Source organism: Diadema antillarum, unplaced genomic scaffold (assembly GCF_040938485.1).
Source record: "Diadema antillarum isolate AM-2024a unplaced genomic scaffold, OU_Dant_1.0 seq00001299_RagTag, whole genome shotgun sequence".
Taxonomy (NCBI): domain Eukaryota; kingdom Metazoa; phylum Echinodermata; class Echinoidea; order Diadematoida; family Diadematidae; genus Diadema; species Diadema antillarum.
In genome coordinates, this window is record NW_027272077.1 from 800,640 (window position 1) to 823,912 (window position 23,273).

The window sequence follows — 23,273 nt, forward strand, 5'->3', positions numbered from 1 at the left end:
TCTTAATGTAAATTTTACAATATTGCTGATTGTTTTCTGCTGCCAAACCTTTTTTAAACACTTCCCAGGAAATATTACATGTTTCAAGCACTAGGTCACAAGATGTGTGCCTTTGCTTCAGGATCCTTTAAGGGATAGACTCTTGACATTTGCTTGAGGGCTTATCATCTTATATTCGCACCAAGATTACAATTTCTTTATCTTTAATGAATTGACCCGTTTGTAAAAGGCGTTTACTGTTCTCAGACCCTGGTGGAACTGTTCGAGTCTTTTTGTTTCAGGTATATTATTACTACTTCTCCTTCATGACAACAATATTTGATGTGAGTTTTATCATGAAAGTTAATACGATGAAGAGGAGAAGGATCTCTTATAGTGAACATGCACTGTGGTGTAATGTGACGTAAATGCAATCATTTTGTGGTTTGTTACTCTGCTTGTTGATTTTATTAGGTCATTTGCAGTTTATGCCGATAAATGAGATTCAATTGTAAGGAGAAACCATGTCAGAATCTCCTGAGAGTGAATAGAGTTTGTCAGGGTATCTCTATGTTGAAACATTCTAAGAGGAGTAGAAGTAGATTTAGTTGAATAATATGCTTAACAATGCAAGACAATGCCCCAAAAGATGTTTTTCATAATTATGAAATAGATAGACAGACAGATAGATAGATAGATAGATAGATAGATAGATACCATAATGACACAATGAAGGTTCGTGAACTTGAAAGTGGAGTGATATTTAGTTTTTTCATGTGTGTTAGCTCCCCTTTTCTAATAGCAATCTGCTGAAAGATTCAACCAGCACACTGACGAAACGATCAGTAAAGTGATTTTTTTTGTCTGTTTTCAATGATTCAATACAGACGTCGAAATAATATGGGCAGATTATGCGTACAATTGCCCTGAACATCGTATTGGCTTTTTCTTTAAAGCCTTCTCAACTTGGCAGCATGAATATTAAGTGGTTTTTTTTTTTCAATTAGTATTCGATCGTACATATATAGAAAAGCGTCAAAATCTTAGAACTGCGCGGAGCAGGCCACTGATTTACCGAAATTGTGAGAGGTAAGGTTGCTACGCTGCCTCCACCTAAGTTTACCCCTAACTGACGGGGCCGTCTCGCCTCCCACTTTCCGGACACCGTCGCACTCCCACCCGTCCCTATAGGAAGAGACGCCATTTACACACAGGGAAGGAAACACACGTGGAAAGGCAGGGCGTTCGGCGGGCTCGCGTTATCGGAGCACGCCGCCTTATCCGAGGGGGAAGCTTTCGCCCGGACCTGGAGGGCAGGATTTAATGCTATTTGTGCTGTCAAGGTGTTCACGATTGCTGTAATCCGTCTCACAGCAAAATATGATTTTATATACTCCTAAAACACATCGTCACCGAAATCCTACCTCACGGGAAGTGGAGAGAAAAGGAAGGGGAAAAAATAAGCGAAAGATGGAATTTGGAGCGAAGAGAGGTGGTCTTTTTACAGTTGTATCGCATCGGATATAAAGCCGTCAAAAACACAATGAATGCCAGACTACAAAACACAATATGCATTGATTTTATGCTGCATATAAAACATTCATATATTTTTACCTACATTCACAAAAAGGTGATAAAAAATCCCCAACATTTATTAGCACAGTAATACGTATTTTATGTTATACGCTGAGAGCCAATGTGTTAGATAAATGTGTTCTCTTGTTTTTTCTTTCTTTCCAACGGAGAAATGATTGATAAGAGATTTTGCTCCTGCGATCAATGCACCCTTGCACCTTTTATCATTGTGGCATGTAATACGAGGATATACTGAAGGTTATGCGTCATTGTTAAATCCTCTTATTCAAAGTATAATCGGCATAATGGAATGTACCATCTATGTTGTTATCAATGGACATGATGACATCATACATGCAAAAAGTTCATGTTAAACCTCATATTGCAACAACTGTTTGTGACATTTTTCTTTGTTTAATTTTGTATTTCTAAACCCAAAATATGAAGAAGGTGTAATATCATAGGCACGAACACGTTGATATCTAGCTCTTATAAAGCTGTCTGTATCCCTCTCAATCTTAATATCATACACATGTATGTAAATGATTATGGTATAATTGTTTATATGAAGCATGCACGTTTATGTTGGTTAAAGTGATGATATCTGAAAGAAAATGAAGACAGAGGAACATATCGTAATACTATTTAACTTCAAACACACATACACATACACATACATACACAAGCATAACACATACTTAGCCCTTTATACACTTCTAATACGTAATATATTTAATACTAACTATAAAACTACGAACGCTCATAAGAAAGCGTATACTCTGGCTTTCGTCTCATGATTATAATTTGTGTGTGTGTGCGTGTGTGTGTGTGTGTGTGTTTTAGAATTAGTTTCATTTTTCACATTTCATTGTGTCTGCAGTTTTGATCAGGCATTCTAGCATATTTATAACATATCATTATGGATACGGTTCGTTTTGACAAACATTGTGTTTTTCATATCAATATCGCAGAGGAGAAAGGAGCACATTTTATTATAATGAACATTAGCCGCGGCAACGCATGCTTAGCAAACGATTGTGGCTTTTCTTTGTTAGAGTGTGGCTATTCTCAGACGCGAGGAAGTAATGCACAAAAAACCTGATTCCGCCATTGCAGTCCGCAAGATGTAGAAAAGGAATGCACCGTTGTGGATTTAACGCAGGAATTATTGTTTATTCAGAATCACCGCGTATATTATATGTGAATACAGGTTAACGCACGCAGCGGATGCATGCAACAAAAGAGCCGCCCGGTGGAAAGCTTATTAGTGCGACAAATTCTGTGGTCAGTTTCTTCAAAGCTAGTTAATGATGTTATGTGATGATCTAATCAATATATCATTCATATTATGACAAACGAGAGCATTGATTAAAAACTTTACTAATCTCTTAAAAAATGAATGTTATGTATCAGTGATCGTTCTTGAAAGACCACCATCTTCCTATTATTTCGCATGTTATCGTGTATCTTATTCAAAATTGTCTTCGCATTTCGTTTATGTTTATCCTTCAAAGATGGCCTTCATAATTCCATCGCACTATCAAAGGCTTCATTTATCATTCCAGAATATCACTCAAGAAAATGTACAGGCAACCTCACTCCCTTTCCTACTTTCATGGCATAATAATGTAGTACATGTATTCTTATTCACAGCTATGCGATGCCTTCTTCAGCACCTCCAAGTATTGGATATAATGCTGTAGAAAGTATAAGCCTTTGGAAACAATCGACCTTTTTCTCAACACACATTCTGCGGGTGTACACTCGCGGGCTGGCACTCAACGGGTTAAGGTGTGGGGAGTAGATAGGATTTGTACTGGCGTACCATGGCGCAACGTGTCTTGTAACTTTAATCTATTGTGGCGCCCCTGACCTTGCGCGCTCCTCGATAAAATCTCATTAAGCCTTGGGCCTCAAACCATCTCCCCCGAATCTCAGCGCTTGCACAAAAGTGCATTCGCTATCGCTCCAAAAAATCTCGCCTGTTTACTCCATGTGTTTACATGGATGGTCAGAATTTATCTCGGGAATTTTGCTGTTGTCGTTGTTGTTTTTCTTGGATTTCATGAATACGATAATGCATCTCCCCCCAACAACGGTTGCCTGTAGCCTACATCAGTATATAGCGTGACAGTTTCATTTGCGAGTCTTTTGTTTCGTTTTGCCTTGCTTTTTCTCTATTATCTTTTTTTTTTCAACATGGGCGTATACGAATGATAAGTAAAGCTTTACATTTCAGCCTCCCTGTCACGCACAGTGGATGAAAGAGCTTATCTGAATCTCGTTCCACAGTCAAACCACATGATTTTGATACCATATTATTATGCAAACAAATTTTTTGAGTTAAGGTATTATGATACGTACACGTGTTTGTGTATGAGCTTGTGTGGGTGGGGGATACTCTTTGTTAATAGGAAAAAGCATGTGCCCTGTTTAGCGTCTCTAGCACTTCGACCAGTGTTCGGTAAAACGCTGAAATTATTTTCATTGCCGATGGTCACATGATAATAATCACATGATTATGATTTTTTTTTTCAACCATCAAAAGGGCTACCAGTGCAAGGTAGTTATGATAATAAGATATGGAAAATAAGTTATGTTGATGACAATAATGTAGAATTAATAGTGACGATTATAGAATTTACGTATTTAAAAAAAAAGCATAATTGTAAGCTCTCTGATGTTGCAAGTTTAAGATGGAGAGTGTATGGTATTTGATTCTATCGAATTTCATCTTTTGTCCTCTACAAATAATCAGCTTGAAAGAAGTATTTCAACTGTCCTTTTTAATTGAATGTATTATTCATAATCCAGTATGTGATTACGTTAATGTTGGATGTTGGTGTCTTTGGAATTGAATAACATTGAGACAATCGCTCGGTATACTTCTTTCCGACAGAGACTTTCCGACAGATAAAGTATACCGCCTTCAAATAACACGGAGAACAGAGCTATGTGCGGGATTAGATAATTTATACATATTATCGAGTGTCCAGTTTGTGCAAACTATCGTTATGATGTTGCCTGACATGTTGTTCTGTGAAAACAACCTGTTGTTAGTATGTGGTAGATTTTTGTGTTTTCCTTTTGAATTCCCTACGGAGGTATTACTATTTGTCCTATTTATGATAGTAGAGAAATGATATCAATTTGAAGAGTTTGTTTGCAAAAACCGATAAGTCCATATTTGCCAAATGGAGATATTTGCGATTAAAGGTCAAGAAAAATAAAGAGAATAACGATATTTTTTTCTTTGCTTCTTTAGACCATAACTTCAAAAATGTACCTTTATATGTAGTGACCAATTATCATTTAAAAGGTATTATTTTGTACTTTATGACGGAGATCTTACTTCAAAATCTTCAAAAATGGACTTATCGGTTTTTGCAAACAAACTCTTCATTTCATTCTACATGACGAGTAACTATATATCGTGACAAAACATCAGCATGATAACCATGGGGTGTTTTTGACCTGGAAAGAATTTGTGAGTATTTTCTTAGTGTACTGAAGAAACTTTTCATAAGTAGCATTTTAATTAACATAGAGGTTGTATATCAGTTGACGTTTGAAATTCCATATTTTCTTTCACTAAACACTTCACTGCTGTTGCATTCGCTCTCGTTATAATATATGTAACAAGATAGACAAGTGTTGATAAGTATTGATTTTGATAAGTGGTTTTGGATTTAAAATTGTGTTTGGTATATAATGCAATTAAAGAGAAATCAAGTAGACATAGATTGCATGTATAGTAGTTGCCTCTAGACGACACTGTGATGAAAAGCCCTGTGAAACAACTAAATGGTTTCTAATAGCGCTGTACAAGAGTGTAATTATTGTGATTGTGATTTTATGCAATTCAACCTCCTCCTTTTCAAATATTAATTTTGACTTGGCTGACTCGCGTATGTACGTCTACGTAAAATCACCAGCAAAAAGCGCTCTGTTTCTATATCTTGTGATATCTTAGTCCTGACCTTCACAGTTCAAGGAAAGGTTTTTACTAAAAGCGGAGGAGAGCTCAGGGAGATAAAAGTGTTCCCGTCTATTTTCCAACTCTGCCCTTTTGTCGAGTCCGTTCATATTATGTTCTCCTCCTACATGTGCTGGGAAGATGATGGCATGGTAGCTGCTGCTGTCATCCAGATGAAAATAGTATAGGTATGCGGTGGTGCTAAATATGATTACATATCTTCTGTATTTGATGTTGAAAATGACGATTGACTTTGAACTCTTAGCCGTATAGTCCCCAGAATATCGGCGGTTGTTTTGCCACCAACACGGGCGCAAATCTTGGCATTTACACATGAGACATTTTTACCGCTTCTTCATATGTAACAACGGTATAGATAGCGTGACGTACAAGAAAACAACAACAACAAACACTTTACGTCAGTAAACAGGTGACCTATTAGTTAATAAATCGTTACACAAGAATATCCATATCTTCATTCACTGCCGAGACACAACCCGGCACCCCCTATGGAATGTTAGTGGTGACAGAATGTTACAGATTCTAGAAATATCTCAGTTATTGTTAGAGCTAGACTGTGAGTTATTTATTGCAGATGTGTATTGATATCAATTCATAGTATCCATTCAAAGTATCGCTTTAAGTTTTACCAAGTATTATCTAAGAAGATATATAGTACATATATATCTATATATAACTCAGTAGAATATAATGTCTATATTGGGGATACATTCAATGGACTGGAGCGTGTGTGTTTGGAAGGGGGGGGGGGGGGGAGGGCGTGACGCGTGCAATACAAAGGTAACAACGTTCTCTTTGGATACACAGAAGCAAAATCCAGAACTGCAATGGATGTTTGGTGGTATCATATTTGCGTGGATGTTCCAATATCAAAATAATGGGTAACATTTAAATCAGTGTTAAGAAAAAAAAAAGAACGTCACACGATACCAAACGATATATATATATATATATATATATATATATATATATATGTATATTGGAGAGAGAGAGGGGAAAGAGAGGAGACTACCGAAACAATGCGAGTATTAATGACGTTATTATCAAGTTTTGAACATCAGTCATACCTTGCACTTATGAAATTCCAAAAATCCACATGTATTTCACAAATGTGCCGTTTCCAGTTCGTCTAATGATTGTTCCATTGCAATATTGCTCATTTACAGCATTTCATGATAATAACGTCCAGAGAGGTCGGGAAAGTGAAAACTCAAAGTGAAATATCTCCATCTAACATGTCATCGCGGATGATGTTATTGTGCGCTGCCCCTTGACATTTTAGAGTAATCAGCAAATAATCTATAATGGAGATGATAATTCAAGATTCCGGCAAATGAATGCCATCGTATTTAAAAGAATCCTAATCACGTGTACAAAAAGAGAAAGAGAGAGATAGAAACAAACAGATAGAATGATATATAGATGGATAGAGAGGGGGTTAAAGAAAGAATATATAGATATATATAGGAAGAGGAAGAGAGCTATGATATTATACAGAGATAGTACGTCGTTTATAGGCAAGTCGGGGTTATAGTTAGAAATGTCATCTCGATGGCAATAGAAGGAAATATATGGAAATATATGGAAATATATCTCCATCTCTCATGTGGATTCATCCGGAGTGATGATGACAGGTTGGATGATGACTTATTACTCAGTATAATCCCATCCCCATTGTATGTCCTGTCACAATCTCGGCTGATGTAATTCGAGTAATAGCTCTCCGGCCGGGACAGGCGAGGCAACAATCATGACAATCCGCACGCGGAAAAGAGAGAAAGGAAAACACTGTAATGAATGAATGAATGAATGAATGAATGAATGAATGAATGAATGAATGAATGAATGAATGAATAAAGTTATAAGAGCAAGAACAGTCACATTGCCGGGGGTGGGGGGGGGGGGAGGGGTTGGGGCGAGGGGAGGGCGAGGGGGGGGGGGTGTTTATCGGATATGACCTTTCATGCCTAACGAATGTTACATAATTCGGAAGTCGGAAAGACGGATAAGGACACAACATATTTCATTTTTTATTGTCTTGCATGAGAATAATGAATATATATATGAAGAGTTTGTTCGCAAAAACCGATAAGTCCATACTTGCCAAATGGAGATATTTGCGATTAAAGGTCAGGAAAAATAAAGAGAATAATAAGAAATTTTTTGCATCTTTTAACCACAACTTCAAAAATCTACCTTTATATGTGGTGACCAATATATCATTTAAAAGGTATTATTTTGTACTTTATGACAGAGACCGTACTTCAAAATCTTCAAAAATGGACTTATCGGTTTTTGCGAACAAACTCTTCATATATATATATATATATATATATATATATATATATATATATATATATTATATACATATATACTTATATACACACAGAGGGATATATCGATCCGTCTTCCAAGTTCATGTGATAAATGTAACTGCAAGTAAGTGAATATATCATTTTGCTTAATAGAAAGATACATAAATAGGTAGATAGATAGATTGATTGGCATATAGCGTGAGGGGGGGGGGGAGTGTAGTGTTTTGGGAAAGAACTATAAGGGTTGTTATTACAAACTTCACGAAGGAGACCTGGTAATATAATCTTATCTCATAAGATATAGGTACAGATGATATACCTCATATAGACAGGAGTGTTTCATGTGTTTAAAAAATTCTTCATTGTTTCTGCGCCTTTTTGATAACGTCAGACATTTTTTTTTCCGGTGGACGTCGCTCAATTTTACTCAAGCTCACCATCTAGAAAAACAAAATAGCCTGTTGGTATCCTATACATTTCAGAGGGATTTCCGCACAATTATTTGTAACATAACTTCCTTACAACGCACAATTCTCTCAATTCCAAATTTATAAACGGAATAAATACCCCTCGCGAAACACTTTCATAGTCCAGTACCAAACTTGGTAATTAGAAATGTATCAACTTTTAAAATGATAATGCCGATTTTTTTTTTTTCTTGGTGACATGTTGGCACCACTTTATTAGTATTATAATCTGTTTTTTCCCCCTTAGGTGGCATTACAAGTGTTGTGACATGCATGGCTGTTTAATTTTGTGTTGAAACTTATGGACTAGCATTGTGTAGAAACTTGTCATGTATTTCTTTCTTTCTTCTTTTTTTTTTGCGTGCAAATGTCTCCAAAGAATGTCATTCAGTACAATATCTTTACCTTTGTGTGTATGTGTGTCTTCTTCAGCTCCGGTCATGAAGGAAATCCCTCATACTGCAGATAGTTCGATTCATTGCTACGTACAGTTCATTACACAGTAATAGAAGTCAATTTCTATGGGCTTCCATGGGATGAACAAGAAGTGTGTTTTCTACTGGATATAATAATCTCATTCAAGATGGTCGAAGGACATTGCAACATCGCTGCCTCTCAATTTTGTACGATTATCCTCATAAGTATGAGGTTGACGAACGCTAGCTGTCCACACGTGCATTATCTTCAAGCTGCTGCTGTTGATATGAGGCGGAGCAAACGCGCCGGGCAACGGGGAAGTGGCGGGAAGACAGGACTGGCCTGTTCCGCAGAGATGTGTCAAAAGCAGCAAGGGCGCGGCAGCTTGCGACCATACGCGCGTCAAAACTCTCACGTGGCCGCCATTTGAAGATCGATGTAGTGGAATACAGTTGGGATCAGTCAGGACTGTTTTTCCCCATCTTTTTTTTTTTCTAAAATTAATTGAAACTTCAATCTGCATCTAATACCATCATGGTGCTATAAATGCTTTCTTTCTTTCTTCTTCTTCTTCTTCTTCTTCTTTTTTTTGGGAGGGGGGGGGGGGGTCATCATATCAATTAGATCAACGATGAGATAAAAGATTGCTGATTAATCGTCTGCCCATAATTTATACTATGATAATATTGAAATATGTAATATTTAATCTACAGGATTATACCCGTAGTAACAGGAAACATACAATATCTTCGTTTTCAAGGTTCGCTGTTTGTGGGTTTTTTTTTTCTTGCTATCATTTCTACGTAGAGGTAGGAGAGCTTTTTAACAACTGTCAAAATTTCATTTAGTTTGGATTTTATTCTTTTTTATTTTGATAACTGATTTTGATAAGTCACAGTCTTAAAAGATCCCGTACACAGTAGCAGGGAAGTTAGGAAGATCAATACAATGAATTTCAAGAATTTTCTCATCAGATTTATTGTGTGTGTGTGTGCAAAACCTTTTTCTTCTTTTTTCCTTTGACTGTTTGTCATCATTGAAGCAAAAGAAAACAAACGCAATCTAAGAAAAAATGCGCTTTTTATTGACACTCAAGTTTAATCATAAGGAATAAAAATAATTATTCTCTCTCTGAAACGACAAAGCTATGTTTTGATCCCAATAGAAGAACGGTGTTGAGGAAAATTGAATTGTCATAATTGAAAAACCGTTTTCTTTGATGTCATTGATTTTGATACATCCAATGATTTCCAACTCAAATGATGTATAATTACATAAATTTACACACACACACACACACATATATACACACATATATATATATATATATATACCTATATTTATGCGTGTGCGTGTTTGTGTTTATTTTATGCGCGTACATATTTTTGCATTTGTGATTTTTTTTCGTTAGAGTTGACATACCGTCATCTTGAAAATGAACAGACGACTTGCTATTATGAATTTTAGATGTGAGTTTGTAAGAAACCTGTAGTTTTATACATATAAATTGTTTGTTTTGTCGTTACTGATCATCAAGTGATTTTGAGAAATCGTGAGATCTTGTTGTCTGTACCAACGCGTGTACTGATGATCATTTAAGTACGTCACGATGCGTAATCAATTCGTTAAAAATGTTCGCGCTGGGAGCATGCTGCTAGCATAGACGCAAAGTCCTTCTAATACATAGGTACACGTATTGGCAGAATGCAATGTGTCTACAGAGCGAAGCCATTTATCACCGTCAGCCTTTGTGTCTGGCAGATTATGGTCCATCATTCACAGATAGACAAATTTGGCGCTTTTAAAGAAACCACTCACAACGAGCCGACCAATCAGCGGAACCAATTACGCGCGAAATGCAATCCGTCAACCATTGTCGCGGTGTCACTGAGCATTATGGGAAATTACAGTGCGGGTGCGTGCGACTTTACGCGTATGTGTGTTTGTGTGTGTTGTTGTTTTGTGCGTTCAGGCTCGTTGGCTTTTTTTCGCGATGCCTTCAGGGGGAAATGCAGCCATGGATTTGCTCTATGAACTGTGGGAAGCACGATGCGTAGCAAACGTCCATAAACGAGTTATCGTTTACATATTGCCTGTATAATAGCGCGTCCTTGAGTATCTCAGCGACGAACAATTAAGCATTGAGCGAGTTTCTACTGTTTGATATTCAACAAATGTTTCTTGCTGTAACAAACTGCCTCTTTCTTTCGGCATACAAGAAAGAAACGGGATTCTAAGGCTGCCATATATGTCAGGTGACAGTAATTCTTTTATCTTAAAGCTTCAAATCCTCAACCTTCAATTGTCTTGTGCACTAAAGCCCTTTACCACCAGAGTTTTTTTTTTTTTTTTTTTTAGTATAAATCTTCAAAATATGTCAAGTCATTTAATCAATCTAGGCAGTCCTTAAACCATAATTACCGCACCTATTTTCTGAGCACTATTGCATTCTGTTTCTATGTTAACTAAGTAATAAAAGCTGGTTTTATATTTGTAAATTATTGTGTTTATGAGTTTGTGCTGTAATCGTCTGTGCTACGTTGTCCATCTTTTTTGTGCGTTTATTTCCTGATTATGAACATAATAGTTACACACTTGTACACAACCATTTTTGTGGCGGGGGCCACTTTTTAACAAGAATTCCCTTTTGTTCACTTCTCCGTACGTTTCCCGTACCATGTTGATTTCATTAGAATGAAATGGAAAATCTTATCAAATAAAATTGATTAACATAATATTTCACAAATGTTTAAATGATATTGTTCTAAAATTGATAGTGAAGTGTATCGGTTCATTTGCATTTGCACTTGTTCTGCTGGAAAACAATACAAGCTTGTATAATGCTAAATATATGTACAATTTTCGTTGACACATTTCTGGAAGGACCCGTCCTATTATTAGTTTTTAGCCAACCAACGGTGTTCATCTTAATATTACAATCATTGCTTTCTAAGATACTCCTCCTTTGTTTGCCACGATGCCAAAATACCTTTCATTTTCCTATTTAAGTTTGATTTGAATTTGATGTGATTTGTTTATGCACTAGGTATGGCCTATAATCGTAAATGACATGCAAACAAGGACGCGTCATTACAAAACATGAACACAAATATAAAAAAAAAAAAATGTGTATTATTTTAACCATGGTGTAATGCATAACATTACTAAGGAAAACTCAAGAAAGCATAGCTTGTAAATATTGCCCACAAAAATGAAAGAATGGCCAGAGGTACGGAAATGAACATTGTAATCAATACAACATTTTCACCTTGTTACTTTATTAATTTACATAGCCATACTAAAGACTAGAACAAACAATGTTCATATGAAACTACCAACAGCTGTCTGCAACAAGATGTTCACGAAGACCGTCGATTGAGGCACCTCTGTTTTTATTCTTTTTGTCTGTCTTGTCATAATAATTAAGTGAATAATTTGATATGCTTGGATTTGGTGATTATGTCTGTGTCTTAAACGTCGTAGTTTAGAGAGATTTATAATAAAGTATGTGAGCTATTCATTCATTCATTATTTTTTCAATTGTATATCCAAACAATTTACATGTATATTACAAACGTCAAAATGTTATATGTTATATATCATGGAACATGCGATATGTAAAAACGCATCTTATTTTATCAAAGACAGTATGCTATTAATGTTATGTATTTTGTATACTGTGGCGGGAAGTAGTGGCGCGAAGCTCGAGAACGTAAATAGACGGGAAGGGAGCAACGCCTCGTTTGTACAGACAATATCTTGCGTAGCATGATATTCATTATAATTTATCTAAATTTACATTCTTCGCCGAATCATGTCAATAATAGCAATAACATGAGTGCGGGCAGGAGTTGAGCAAAGTCGGCCACTGGTCTCTGCAGGAGGGTATAGTCCCAAGTCTTAACGAAAAAAAAAAAAAACAAAACAAATCCTGACAATGACTGAACCAAGAAAAGTGTTTTTACAAAATTATATATGAAAATTCAAAGATAGAAAATCGAAGAATCAAGAACGTTTATCTATATATTTACGTGCGTCTGACAAACTTGAAATAAGATTACTCATCGTAGACAAGACAGTGTGTGACGCATGACATGACAAGACGCAATGTCTTAAAACTCCATCCTCTTTTGATGTGAACCGAATATTACTACAATATAGAAACCATATGTTTCAAAAGCTTAAAGGATGCTGAGAAAGAAAAGAACAACAGCAATGTGAATGAAATTACCGTGATCAGCTGCAACTGTCTTCCAAATTAGATTTGCATCCATGATGAAACATTAAAAAAAGATACACGAAGTGCATCAAAACCCCATCATTACCCTACCTTAATATTGAATGTTATTATTTATAGACAACATCACTACTATTATCCTATTTCATCATTCCAATCTAAAAAGTTTAAACAAATTGTCTGGCAAATTGTGATAGTGTTCTTAAAAGACAAATTATTGAAATCACTGAATTCTGTTACCAGCAGCTTATGTATATGTATGTATTTATTTATTTGCTTATTCTGTGTTCATTATACAGTATAGTTTCTTCAGTGTATAAAACCCCTTTATAAGAGAGCCCTGTATTACATGAAAACACAAACCAAAAAAAAAAAATAGAATAGAGATTGCAATTCTGAACAACTCTTGCACATTGCAATGTCACAGTGCATAACAATAATTATAGTACATACAATATACAGTATAAAATACAAGTAGGTTAAAACAGTAATTGAAGTTTTAGATTGAATATGATATCAAATATAAGTAATACAAAACGATGTAAAATTAGATTATGTCTTACATACAAAATACAATACGATTATTTCAACCAGCATATAAATCTCATATGACAATGTTTTATTTGACGTCTTTATTAATTGTATCGCTATATTGATATAGCAATACAGTGTAGAGGCAAATTGCTCAGATGGAAAGGGAATCGCACTTTCGGACAAGATATTTCAATAACTACCATTGGGGACGAAAATCAAGAAAGCAACATAAGCAAACAAACAAACAAAGCGTATTAACTCCGAAATAACATCAATTGAAACAAAAAAGCATTACGTAAAAAAAGACATAATTATTTTCAATTCCCAATGCCTTTAAGATTACTCTGTCATTGCGATGTATTCATTCAACGTTGAATTTGAAGACTATGAACACCGAATGAATTGAAAATGTAGTTCGTAACGGAATGTACGGTTTCATGTAAACTTGAATCTATACCCGTGCTTGTCCAATGCGTTAATATCGTAAAGTCTGTCTGCATGCATAATAGCCTAACACATGACTAATGTTTTTATTAGTTTTTAACATTACTGTTGCCCCCCCCCCCCCTCTCTCTCTTTCTTGGTGGATTATTTGCCCAATTCTTGCAATTTTTTTTTTTTTTCATTTGGTCGCGTAATACTCAGATTTCACGTACAATGCGATCGTCTATTATCTGATAGTCTGGTTCATTGCCTATGTCTGATAGTATTTCCCTGTAAGCCCTTGGTTTGAAGCTTTGATATGAGGAAATAAGTGCATATTTAAGGCGAAACATCGCTATGTTTGATATACACTGTGAAACCAATTCTCCAATATCTAATACAGCAAATCTACCGACCAAAGAAGGAAGGGGGGGGGGGGGGGTGAAAGACATGAAAAGATCTGTGCTTGAATTTTCATCTAGTTTGATCTTTATTCAGCTTCCTGCGTTTCCAGTGATAAAAAGGTACTTGCCCCCGCGACAGAACCCTTCCACGCGGCTTGGGCGGAATGCGGCGCCTCGCTCTTAAATAGGCAAGAACTTGGGAGCAGGTGCGAGTCGTCTTTCGCTCGCCTTTTGAACGGGCTGCACGCTATTCCGCGACTCCCGCACAATAATAATCCATAGAAATACGCGCAAGCAAGTTTCCGATTATTATCGACAATATGACATCATTCAGAACGCCGTGATTATGAGTGGAATTACGCCTGCTGCTTTCGTGCATTTTTTTTTTATTTACCAGTCTTCTTCAGTTTTTTTTTTTATTGTGTATTTCTGTGTGCATGTGTGTGTGTATGGATATTATGTCTGCATAAATATTATGTGTATGTGTGCGTGACCTTAAGAACTGCTAAATTCTTCTGACTTGTTATTCCACACACACGACGTATCTCCGCAGCTTTCGTAGTGTCCAAATAATATGAAAGCATGTGGTATTTTGAGCGATAAAATCATAGAGAAAGAACGAGACGGTTAACAACAACAACAACAACAACAACAACAAGAGTGTTATCTTGTAGAATCGCTGCATCCTATCTGAAGAATATCAGTGCTTGAACGTGACCTTGTACAAGGTGAAGACTAAAAAAAAAAACATAAAAAAACCGGGTCTCTTTTGAGAGGTTCACTAACATACAGAAGCACTACTCAAAAGATGACAACGAGTATACAGCCTGTGAATATTCTATACGTCTGATTAATGCCCACTTGTGTATCATTATGTCGTGTGGGTACAAACTATGTGTATGATAATCATGCTTGCGATATGAATACATTTCGATCGTTCCTATTCTGCAATGAATTGATGTTTTGAGGTTATGGTGAGAAGTCTGGCAAAATGCTTGACTACTTTGTCCGTTATATAGCTCAAGATGCAAATTCATTTAAGAGCGAAAACTCCTCAATAGAACGTACAAATCATTGACAAATATCATTTAGATTAATATTTCATGGAAAAGATTGTGATGTCGGCGCAAGAAAGCATATCATACAATGTTTGAAATGTGTGATTTTCATGTGCTTAAGCTGCCTTGAAAGTCATGGGTGAAATGTAATAGCATGGTCAGAATTAATTCTATACCACGTTTTTGTTGTCCCTTATTTTTAAAGAAGTGTGATGTTTACCGGTAAGGAGCAATCCAGATAAACTGCGTAAGTGCGTGGACATCTTCACGCAAACACATACACACGCTGACACACACACAAACACAAATGTAGGTCCTACTGAATTATAATTTTAGTAGGCCCTACTGAATTATAATTTTAGTAGGCCTATATAATGTTTCCATTCGAGGTTGACGACATCTTCCCCACGCATTTCGCGGCATGTTGGTGACTGATCTTCATTGCAAGATATGTGAGCGTTTCTTGTATTTGTATTTAACGCATTTAAGCCGATATTCTTTCATTTTTTTTCTCTCTTTGCGTTTATTCGCAGGGCATAGTGGGGTAAACCAGCTGGGCGGAGTGTTCGTCAACGGGCGCCCGCTCCCGGACTCGACCCGGCAGAAAATCGTCGAGCTGGCCCACAGCGGTGCACGCCCTTGCGACATCTCGCGCATCCTGCAAGTGTCCAATGGCTGCGTGTCGAAAATACTCGGCCGGTACTACGAGACCGGCAGCATACGACCCCGAGCCATTGGCGGGAGCAAGCCGCGGGTCGCCACTCCCCATGTCGTCGCGAGGATAGCACAGTACAAGCGGGAGTGCCCTTCCATTTTTGCGTGGGAGATTCGAGATCGACTCCTCGCTGAAAAGATCTGTTCTCAGGAAAACATTCCAAGTGTAAGTAAAGACCAACTTCTCAGATGAAGAGATTTAACCCAAGCAGCAAACATACAATACATAGACATAATCGTTATATACATTATGTTAGAAGTGCACTGATATCAATTTTTGTATACACCCACTTGTTGAGACCTACAATACGTCCAGACACGATGTATATACACTCATATGTTATTCAGTATGACAAATCAGTTAGAGGGACGAATAGTGCTTTCACTTTAATAATACATCTAAACAGTTTTTCAATATCCATTGCATCTCTTCCTCTGTACTGATACCGCACATTTCAAGGTTGCTTCCATTATTCAGCGCTTGATTTGCCATGAAATCCGGATACTTTTCATATCGCATTTCTCCCAAAGAAAATGAAGTCGGCTGCCAGTAGCGGAGGAACTGCAATCACCGTAATTCTATTCAAGAAAGTATTCCATTTAAACATGTGTATTGCTGTCTCTTTGAAAATGTTTCAATCAGAAGTTGTTGGAATCCGTATACATATATGCGAGTGAGCTGTCCTTTTCGTCGTCCTTACGGTACTATTGCAATGTGCTTACTTTCAATCTTACAAACAGAAATCATAAGAACATCAATAAATTGGGCAACTTTGAAAATAAAGAAATCTCCCTCCCCCCCCCCCCCATCATTAGCAAAAACAACAACAAATATTGTTTGTGACATTCTTCGACGTACGGAAAAATGTAGTCAGGGTTTATGAGGTAAGCAAACACTTACTTTTAAGGTCGCCTGAAATCGAAACGTGAAAGCAGCGTAACTAGATCCGACTGAACATAATATAAAATAATGTCTGTATTTATGTTCATTTCTTTCTGACTGCTTTCTCCGTTGAATATCTATACATAATTATGATATAATTATATCTTCATCAAGACTTCAAGGAAAGGATATTACGTTACGTAAGATCAACATTGTCACATGTGCCCTTAGCTGAACCAGAGTAGCTCTATCATGGCTGAACGAACAGAAACGTAAAGCTGTCATTTATACATTAAATTCTGACAACTTGAATAAATTACTATACTATAAAGAGTAACAGATACCGATTTAAGACTTCAATTTTAGCAAAAGTTCAGATTTCAGGTCTATTTCATTTTTTTAATTCTGTCAATCAATTGTAATGATGTGCTTGTGACCACTGGAAAGGCTATCGGTTGGCTTTAAGTTCAGGTGTTCCCATCTGAAGTGACGTCACAACAATTATTCATTCATTCTTTATTTCATTCATTCATTCATTCATTCATTCATTCATTCGTTCGTTCATTCATTCATTCATTCATTCATTCGTTCATTCATTCATTCATTCATTCATTCATTCATTCATTCATTCGTTCGTTCGTTCATTCATTCATTCATTCATTCATTCATTCATTCATTCATTCATTCATTCATTTCTCCATTTCCAACAGAAACATATAAACATGTTACAGAAATTGAATACATAAATTTCATCTTAATACATAATAAAGGATAAGTTTACAAAATATTGATTTTTAAAGTCTGACTTCATTAAGTCTGACTTCCGGAAAAGAAGTGACCTCTCAGTCTAACAGAGACAAAATAAAACAAAACGAAACAAAACAAAAACAAAATCCGCTCTCAAACATGTCAAAGCAAACAAACAAAATATAAGCAAACAGAGAAAAAAGGGAGAAATGGCACAAGACACGAATATATAAATGTGCATTATGATCTATATCTTTATTTGCGCATTTCAAATCAACATTTCTGATATAGATAGATGGAGAGAGAGAGAGAGAGAGATGGGTAAGGCGAGTATCAAAAAAGTGCACGGGCATGTGCGTGCAAGAACGGGCGGAACCTTTCCAATATTGCCCCGAGAACAAATCAATACGTGGTTGGCAAACCACAACAGCATTACATAAAAAATAGGGAGGAGGGGGAAAAAGCAGGAGCAGAGGGGAGGGGGGGGGGGGGGGGGGGACACCATAAGGATTGCATAGAGAGAGGCTTTGAGGAGACAGAGAGAGGGGGAGACGGAGGCGAGAAGGAGAGCAGGGAGCAGTGAGGGAGGTGGACATAAACAGACCAAAAAAAAAACCCATCAAAGTAGAGTGAGAGAGAAAGATGGAGAAGAGATTGAGAAAAGAAGAGATGGCATAGGAAGGAGTTAAAAGACAGAGCATATAAACATCACATGTAATCAAGTAGACATGTGAAATTGATGTGAGGTAGGGGTCGATTTGGTAAGGAGATTGGGCCCGAATTGGAATGATCAAGATGTATATAATTATATACAATAAAAAAAAGACGTAATATCACATAATTCTTCGAAGAATTTTTGGATCGCAGTGGATTCGTTTGAAAACACAAGGTACTATTGGACTATAGCGCAAGGTAGTCTTGTTTGTTTTAGATTTGATTCCCAGGACCATTTAAATTCTTGATAAATTCGAAATGCAAGCTATCAAACGAAAACAACCCTATCATCTGATCTACATAAGACGATTCTGCGAATTAAAGTTCAATGCAATTTTATTGAGTTTTTTGTCCAACAAATATTAATAAATCAAGAAAATAATCATTTCTCCTCTAAACATGCCCACAGTTATTTCTCTTAATAACAGAATACAGAAAGTCATTATCAACTCTTCTTGAACGATGGAATCAATAAATCATTTCAATTTTTATACATGCACATCGCATTGGATTGGTTACCAAATACTAATAATTGATATCCCAATGGATCTTACTAAAAACTTGATCCCCAACACGAACACGCATTTACAATAGTGCGCGTGCATCACGAATCGCCACGCAATTCAAAGCGGAATGAAAACGCGTCCTCTATATACACAGCCTATCCTCGTGACAACGCCCGAGATCAGGGTAATTATTAAATATCTATCAAATAGAAGAACCCACCCCCTCCCCATCCTTCCTTTTATTTAATGTTTCGTCTTTGATTTACCTCGAGGAAAGGGGGGGGGGGGGCAGTGATTTTTTTTTCCAAAGAAAGCAGCTAGATCGTGTTTACCCAAAGTTTGTTGTGATAGAGGGGTGACAATGAGTGTTGTTTCCGGCCGAAAACCAACGAGAACAACAGCCGTTGCTTTCTGTCCAACCACTTAATGAAGTGGTAAAGTACGTACGGTATATTCAACATAAAAAAAAAATGTATATTATATTATTCTTAAAGTAGTGTAGATTAAGGCTTCAGCAAGGCAAAGAATAGTGGGTTTACTACTTCTTAAGGAAGTTGCAGCGGGTATGGGCTATATTTTTGCGATGGATGGTTATAATACAGCCTCCTTTGTTTTCCTCTCTGCTTTCCTCACTGGTAGCTTGTGGAATAAAGACGTTGCAAGTACCACAAATATGATTTCCATTTTATATTGTTGATTGCCCTTTGTTGATTCATATCATGGACATTATGGATATTATGGATGTGTACAGTTGTGGCATAGTACGGTGATATTGTTGATGAAAACAATATGACTTTAATCATCTATGGAAGCGATGAAATGACGATGACACCCTAAATACAAATCAAATATGATATTATTTCCACGAAATCATTTCCGAGTTCAAAATACTAGCCCCGTTTTCTTCTTATTTATCTTTGATTTATTCATGAAGTAATTTATCAATAAATCATTACGGTATTAGTAGCCGTTGGTGTATTGATTTATCGGAACAGTACTTTTTAGCTTTGCCCATGTCATTGCTATCCCATGCAAGCCCTGCTTGTCATTTAAAAAGAAATCATGAAATCTGTACCTAATGAAAGCATTAGCTGCTGTAATATCATGTCACTGTATACTGCTTTATGTACCGATGACATTATTGCAAGCATATTGATGTGCGCATCCATGTGCGTGTGTATGAAATGCATTTTGTGTGTATGTGTGTGTTGTGTCTTCGTAGTCTGCCTGCTCACGTATAGGCCTATAGGTCTCAATCAGTGAGGACCTCATGGTATTCGGTGGGACTTAACAAAGCCATTAAAGAGGCGACAAAATTGCAGGTACACTCTTTTTCTTCTCTTACGTTACACATTTTTGTCGTAATATTTAATGAGTTAAAAGGCATAAAAAGCAGTCCTGTGATATAGAGAAAAAGCAATGTCTGGGCAAGATGAAAAAAAAAGAAGAAAAAATGATTCAACTCGTCGACATCAAAGAGAATGAAATAATGAAAGTTAACAATGCGAGGTTGGATGCAAACGATCACTCAGGTCTACAGTGCAAGCACGAGTCTCACAGTAGGAAATGTCACTGCGGACACCATCTCTCGTCTGCTCTTTGCCTTTTTTTCCCGCCAAAAAAGTGAGGCACGGAAAAACGCGTGATTACAGGCATCGCAGTCGAATTTGTCGCGATCCCAACAGCCCCAGTTTTGCTTATTCCCCTAATTCGTCACCACGCCGGTCTTTTCTTCCCCTCTTCCTGCGCAGAAAAGAATGGAGGAACTACGGAATAAAGAGGAAAACAAAACAAAATGAAAGGATGGCGGAGGAGGAGGAGGAATATTCTCGGCAATTTCTTCATGAGTATGATTATTAGGGCACCGGAAAATGTTTCTTTGGCCACCCTTTCGGAAGAGAGAGAGAGAGAGAGGGGAAAAAATCCGAAGCAACAAAGATGGGCGAGCAATAAAAGAAGACAAGTCGACTGACACCAAGCAATCTGTGTGAGATTACATACATGAGCTGTATTCATTCGAATTCGTATGTGAATCGAAAAATGACCTCCCAAAGTACTATGAGCGTGGTTCTGTGTGTGCTCGGAAAGTGCCGAATCTTACAAGGGAAACTTGCACTACTGTGGTATAGTGGACAACGATCTGGACGCTAAAGCATAGTATCCCGGGTTCGAGTCCCAATGTGGACTTCACTGGACATGATCGATGCCACCCACCCTTCCGTCTTGCGCCAGGTTTAAAACCATCTAGGTGCATGTAAAACTACAAGGGTAATAGGCTCACTAATGGATTGGTGCTTACACTGAAAAAGGCTATTATGACCTACGCTGGTGACTTCATTAGTATGATTAGTAATACTACTATTAACAATAATGATGACATTATTATTGTTAATAATAATCTCATTTGCCAACTTCTGATGTACAACATTGTTGGATATGGGATATTGGGAAATACAGTATCCGATAAAGGTCGTCTTGTCAAGCACACACTCAAGGCACGTACAAAGACACACAATCATTCACATGCTACTTTGTTATGTACATGTACATTGTGTGTGGGTGTTTGCATGGGCGTTTTTATGATATATCTACGTCCAGACCACGGTATTAGCTTTCCAAAACAGCTATAAGGACAGTCGTATAAGTCCATCGGTAATGGTTTATTATGACCAGTGAGGATATCAATGTCGCTGTGTATCTCCTCACACAGAGGTATGTTTGCAAGCACCGTATGGCTTCACCACAGCTACCATTCACGAGCGTGATGGTTATTTGAGTCGTTGTCGTGATTAAGTCGCCGATCCTGCCTTTTGTGGTTGTGGTTGTTGTTGTTGTTGTTGTTTTACTTTCGCTATGTTAACGGATTTCTTATTAGTCTTAAGATTCCAGGAATATGATTTGTTCCAATTTGATGTCTGAATGCTTATCTAAGCGATTACAATTTCATTATGTGTCTATCTATCTATCTATCTATCTATCTATCTATCTATCTATCTATCCATCTCTTACTTTCTTTCTCTCTCTCTTATAATCATATGTTATTATATTAACATATTATAGTTACGGTGATTGTGTAAACGTTCATTATACAGACATAGCTTTGAAAATCTCAGATTCTAAGAGTACAGTACAATATTTCGTTTATCATGTCGTACCAAATACACGATATAAGCACTACTGACAGCAACAGTCAGCGCATTTAAGTGTTAAAGTTTCAAAACTTTTTTTTCTAAAACTGCGTTTTAGCAAATATATTTTAGTTTGTATTTTTCTGGGATTCGACTCTTCACCTTTATAAAGGTATCGTGGTGAAGGATCAGTTTTTGAATAAGTATATTAACGTGAACATAACATGCAAATATCCTATCAGCAGTAGACGAAGAAACAAGGGGGAGGGGGAGCTTGGAAGAGGAAATAATTTTGTGCAAAAGCTAACGACAACTTTGTTTTTTTCCGTCTGTGATTTACAGTCATTTACAGCGATATGCCGTCTGAGTTTACCCGGCGAAGATATTTGTCCGGACACCGGAACCCTGCTTCATTGTTCTGACCAAACTTTGAATGAAACAATGGATTATCAATTGCCCAAATCTGTTGCGCCTCTGAACTACACCTTATTTTTGTGTCATATTATACACGTGAAAGGTGAATAGGTCACCGATGTGTATGTTGTCGTGGTGCCGATCGACATGAAAAATACGTCGTCAGAGTGCGAGGCCGTTTTTGCCGCTGGCGGTTTTTGGATTCCGCGAAAGCGTCGCCTGGCCAAAATTCGTTTCCCTTTCTCATCAGTGGTCTGTGGTTTTTATCGCGCTTTTCCTTCCTTTTCTTTCATACTGAAAATAGCGGTAAGAATATAAACGTAAACACGATTAAACCCACCCAAATTCTAGAGGGAGTTTCGTAAAAGGATGATCAGATCAAATGATTAAATCATTCTTGTCACAATTTACATCAGCTCGTCGTTTAAGAGTGAACATCCAAGCACTTTTACCCCAAAACTACCGCAGAGATTCAAACACATCTCTTCAGTACATGTATCAGACTTTTGGGGTTCCCCTCGATGTTCTCAGCAATAGTTCTGCACTGTATAAAATTGCGCGTTCTTTAGCTATGCTTACCAGAGTTTCCTTCATTTTTCCCCTCCTTTCATTGTGTAGGACTTAAGATTTCAATAGGACACAAGGAAGAGGGATAGATACAACGAGCGGCTTTGCTGGGTCATGGGTGTGGGACTCGTCAAAAAAGTGCAAGCTAACCTGGGCAAGGTCTGGGTGTTTTCTTTCTTTACAACCTTCAAGGT

General features: G+C 37.1%; 1 protein-coding gene across 1 annotated transcript in view; it reads left to right on the top strand.

Moving 5' to 3' along the window:
- LOC139708078 (paired box protein Pax-6-like) overlaps positions 1–23,273 on the top strand; it is a 91,831-nt gene that overhangs the window by 665 nt on the left and 67,893 nt on the right. The window contains exon 2 of the mRNA XM_071620060.1: positions 15,940–16,286. Coding sequence (XP_071476161.1) covers positions 15,940–16,286 — 347 coding nt within the window. The remainder of the gene's footprint in view (positions 1–15,939; positions 16,287–23,273) is intronic.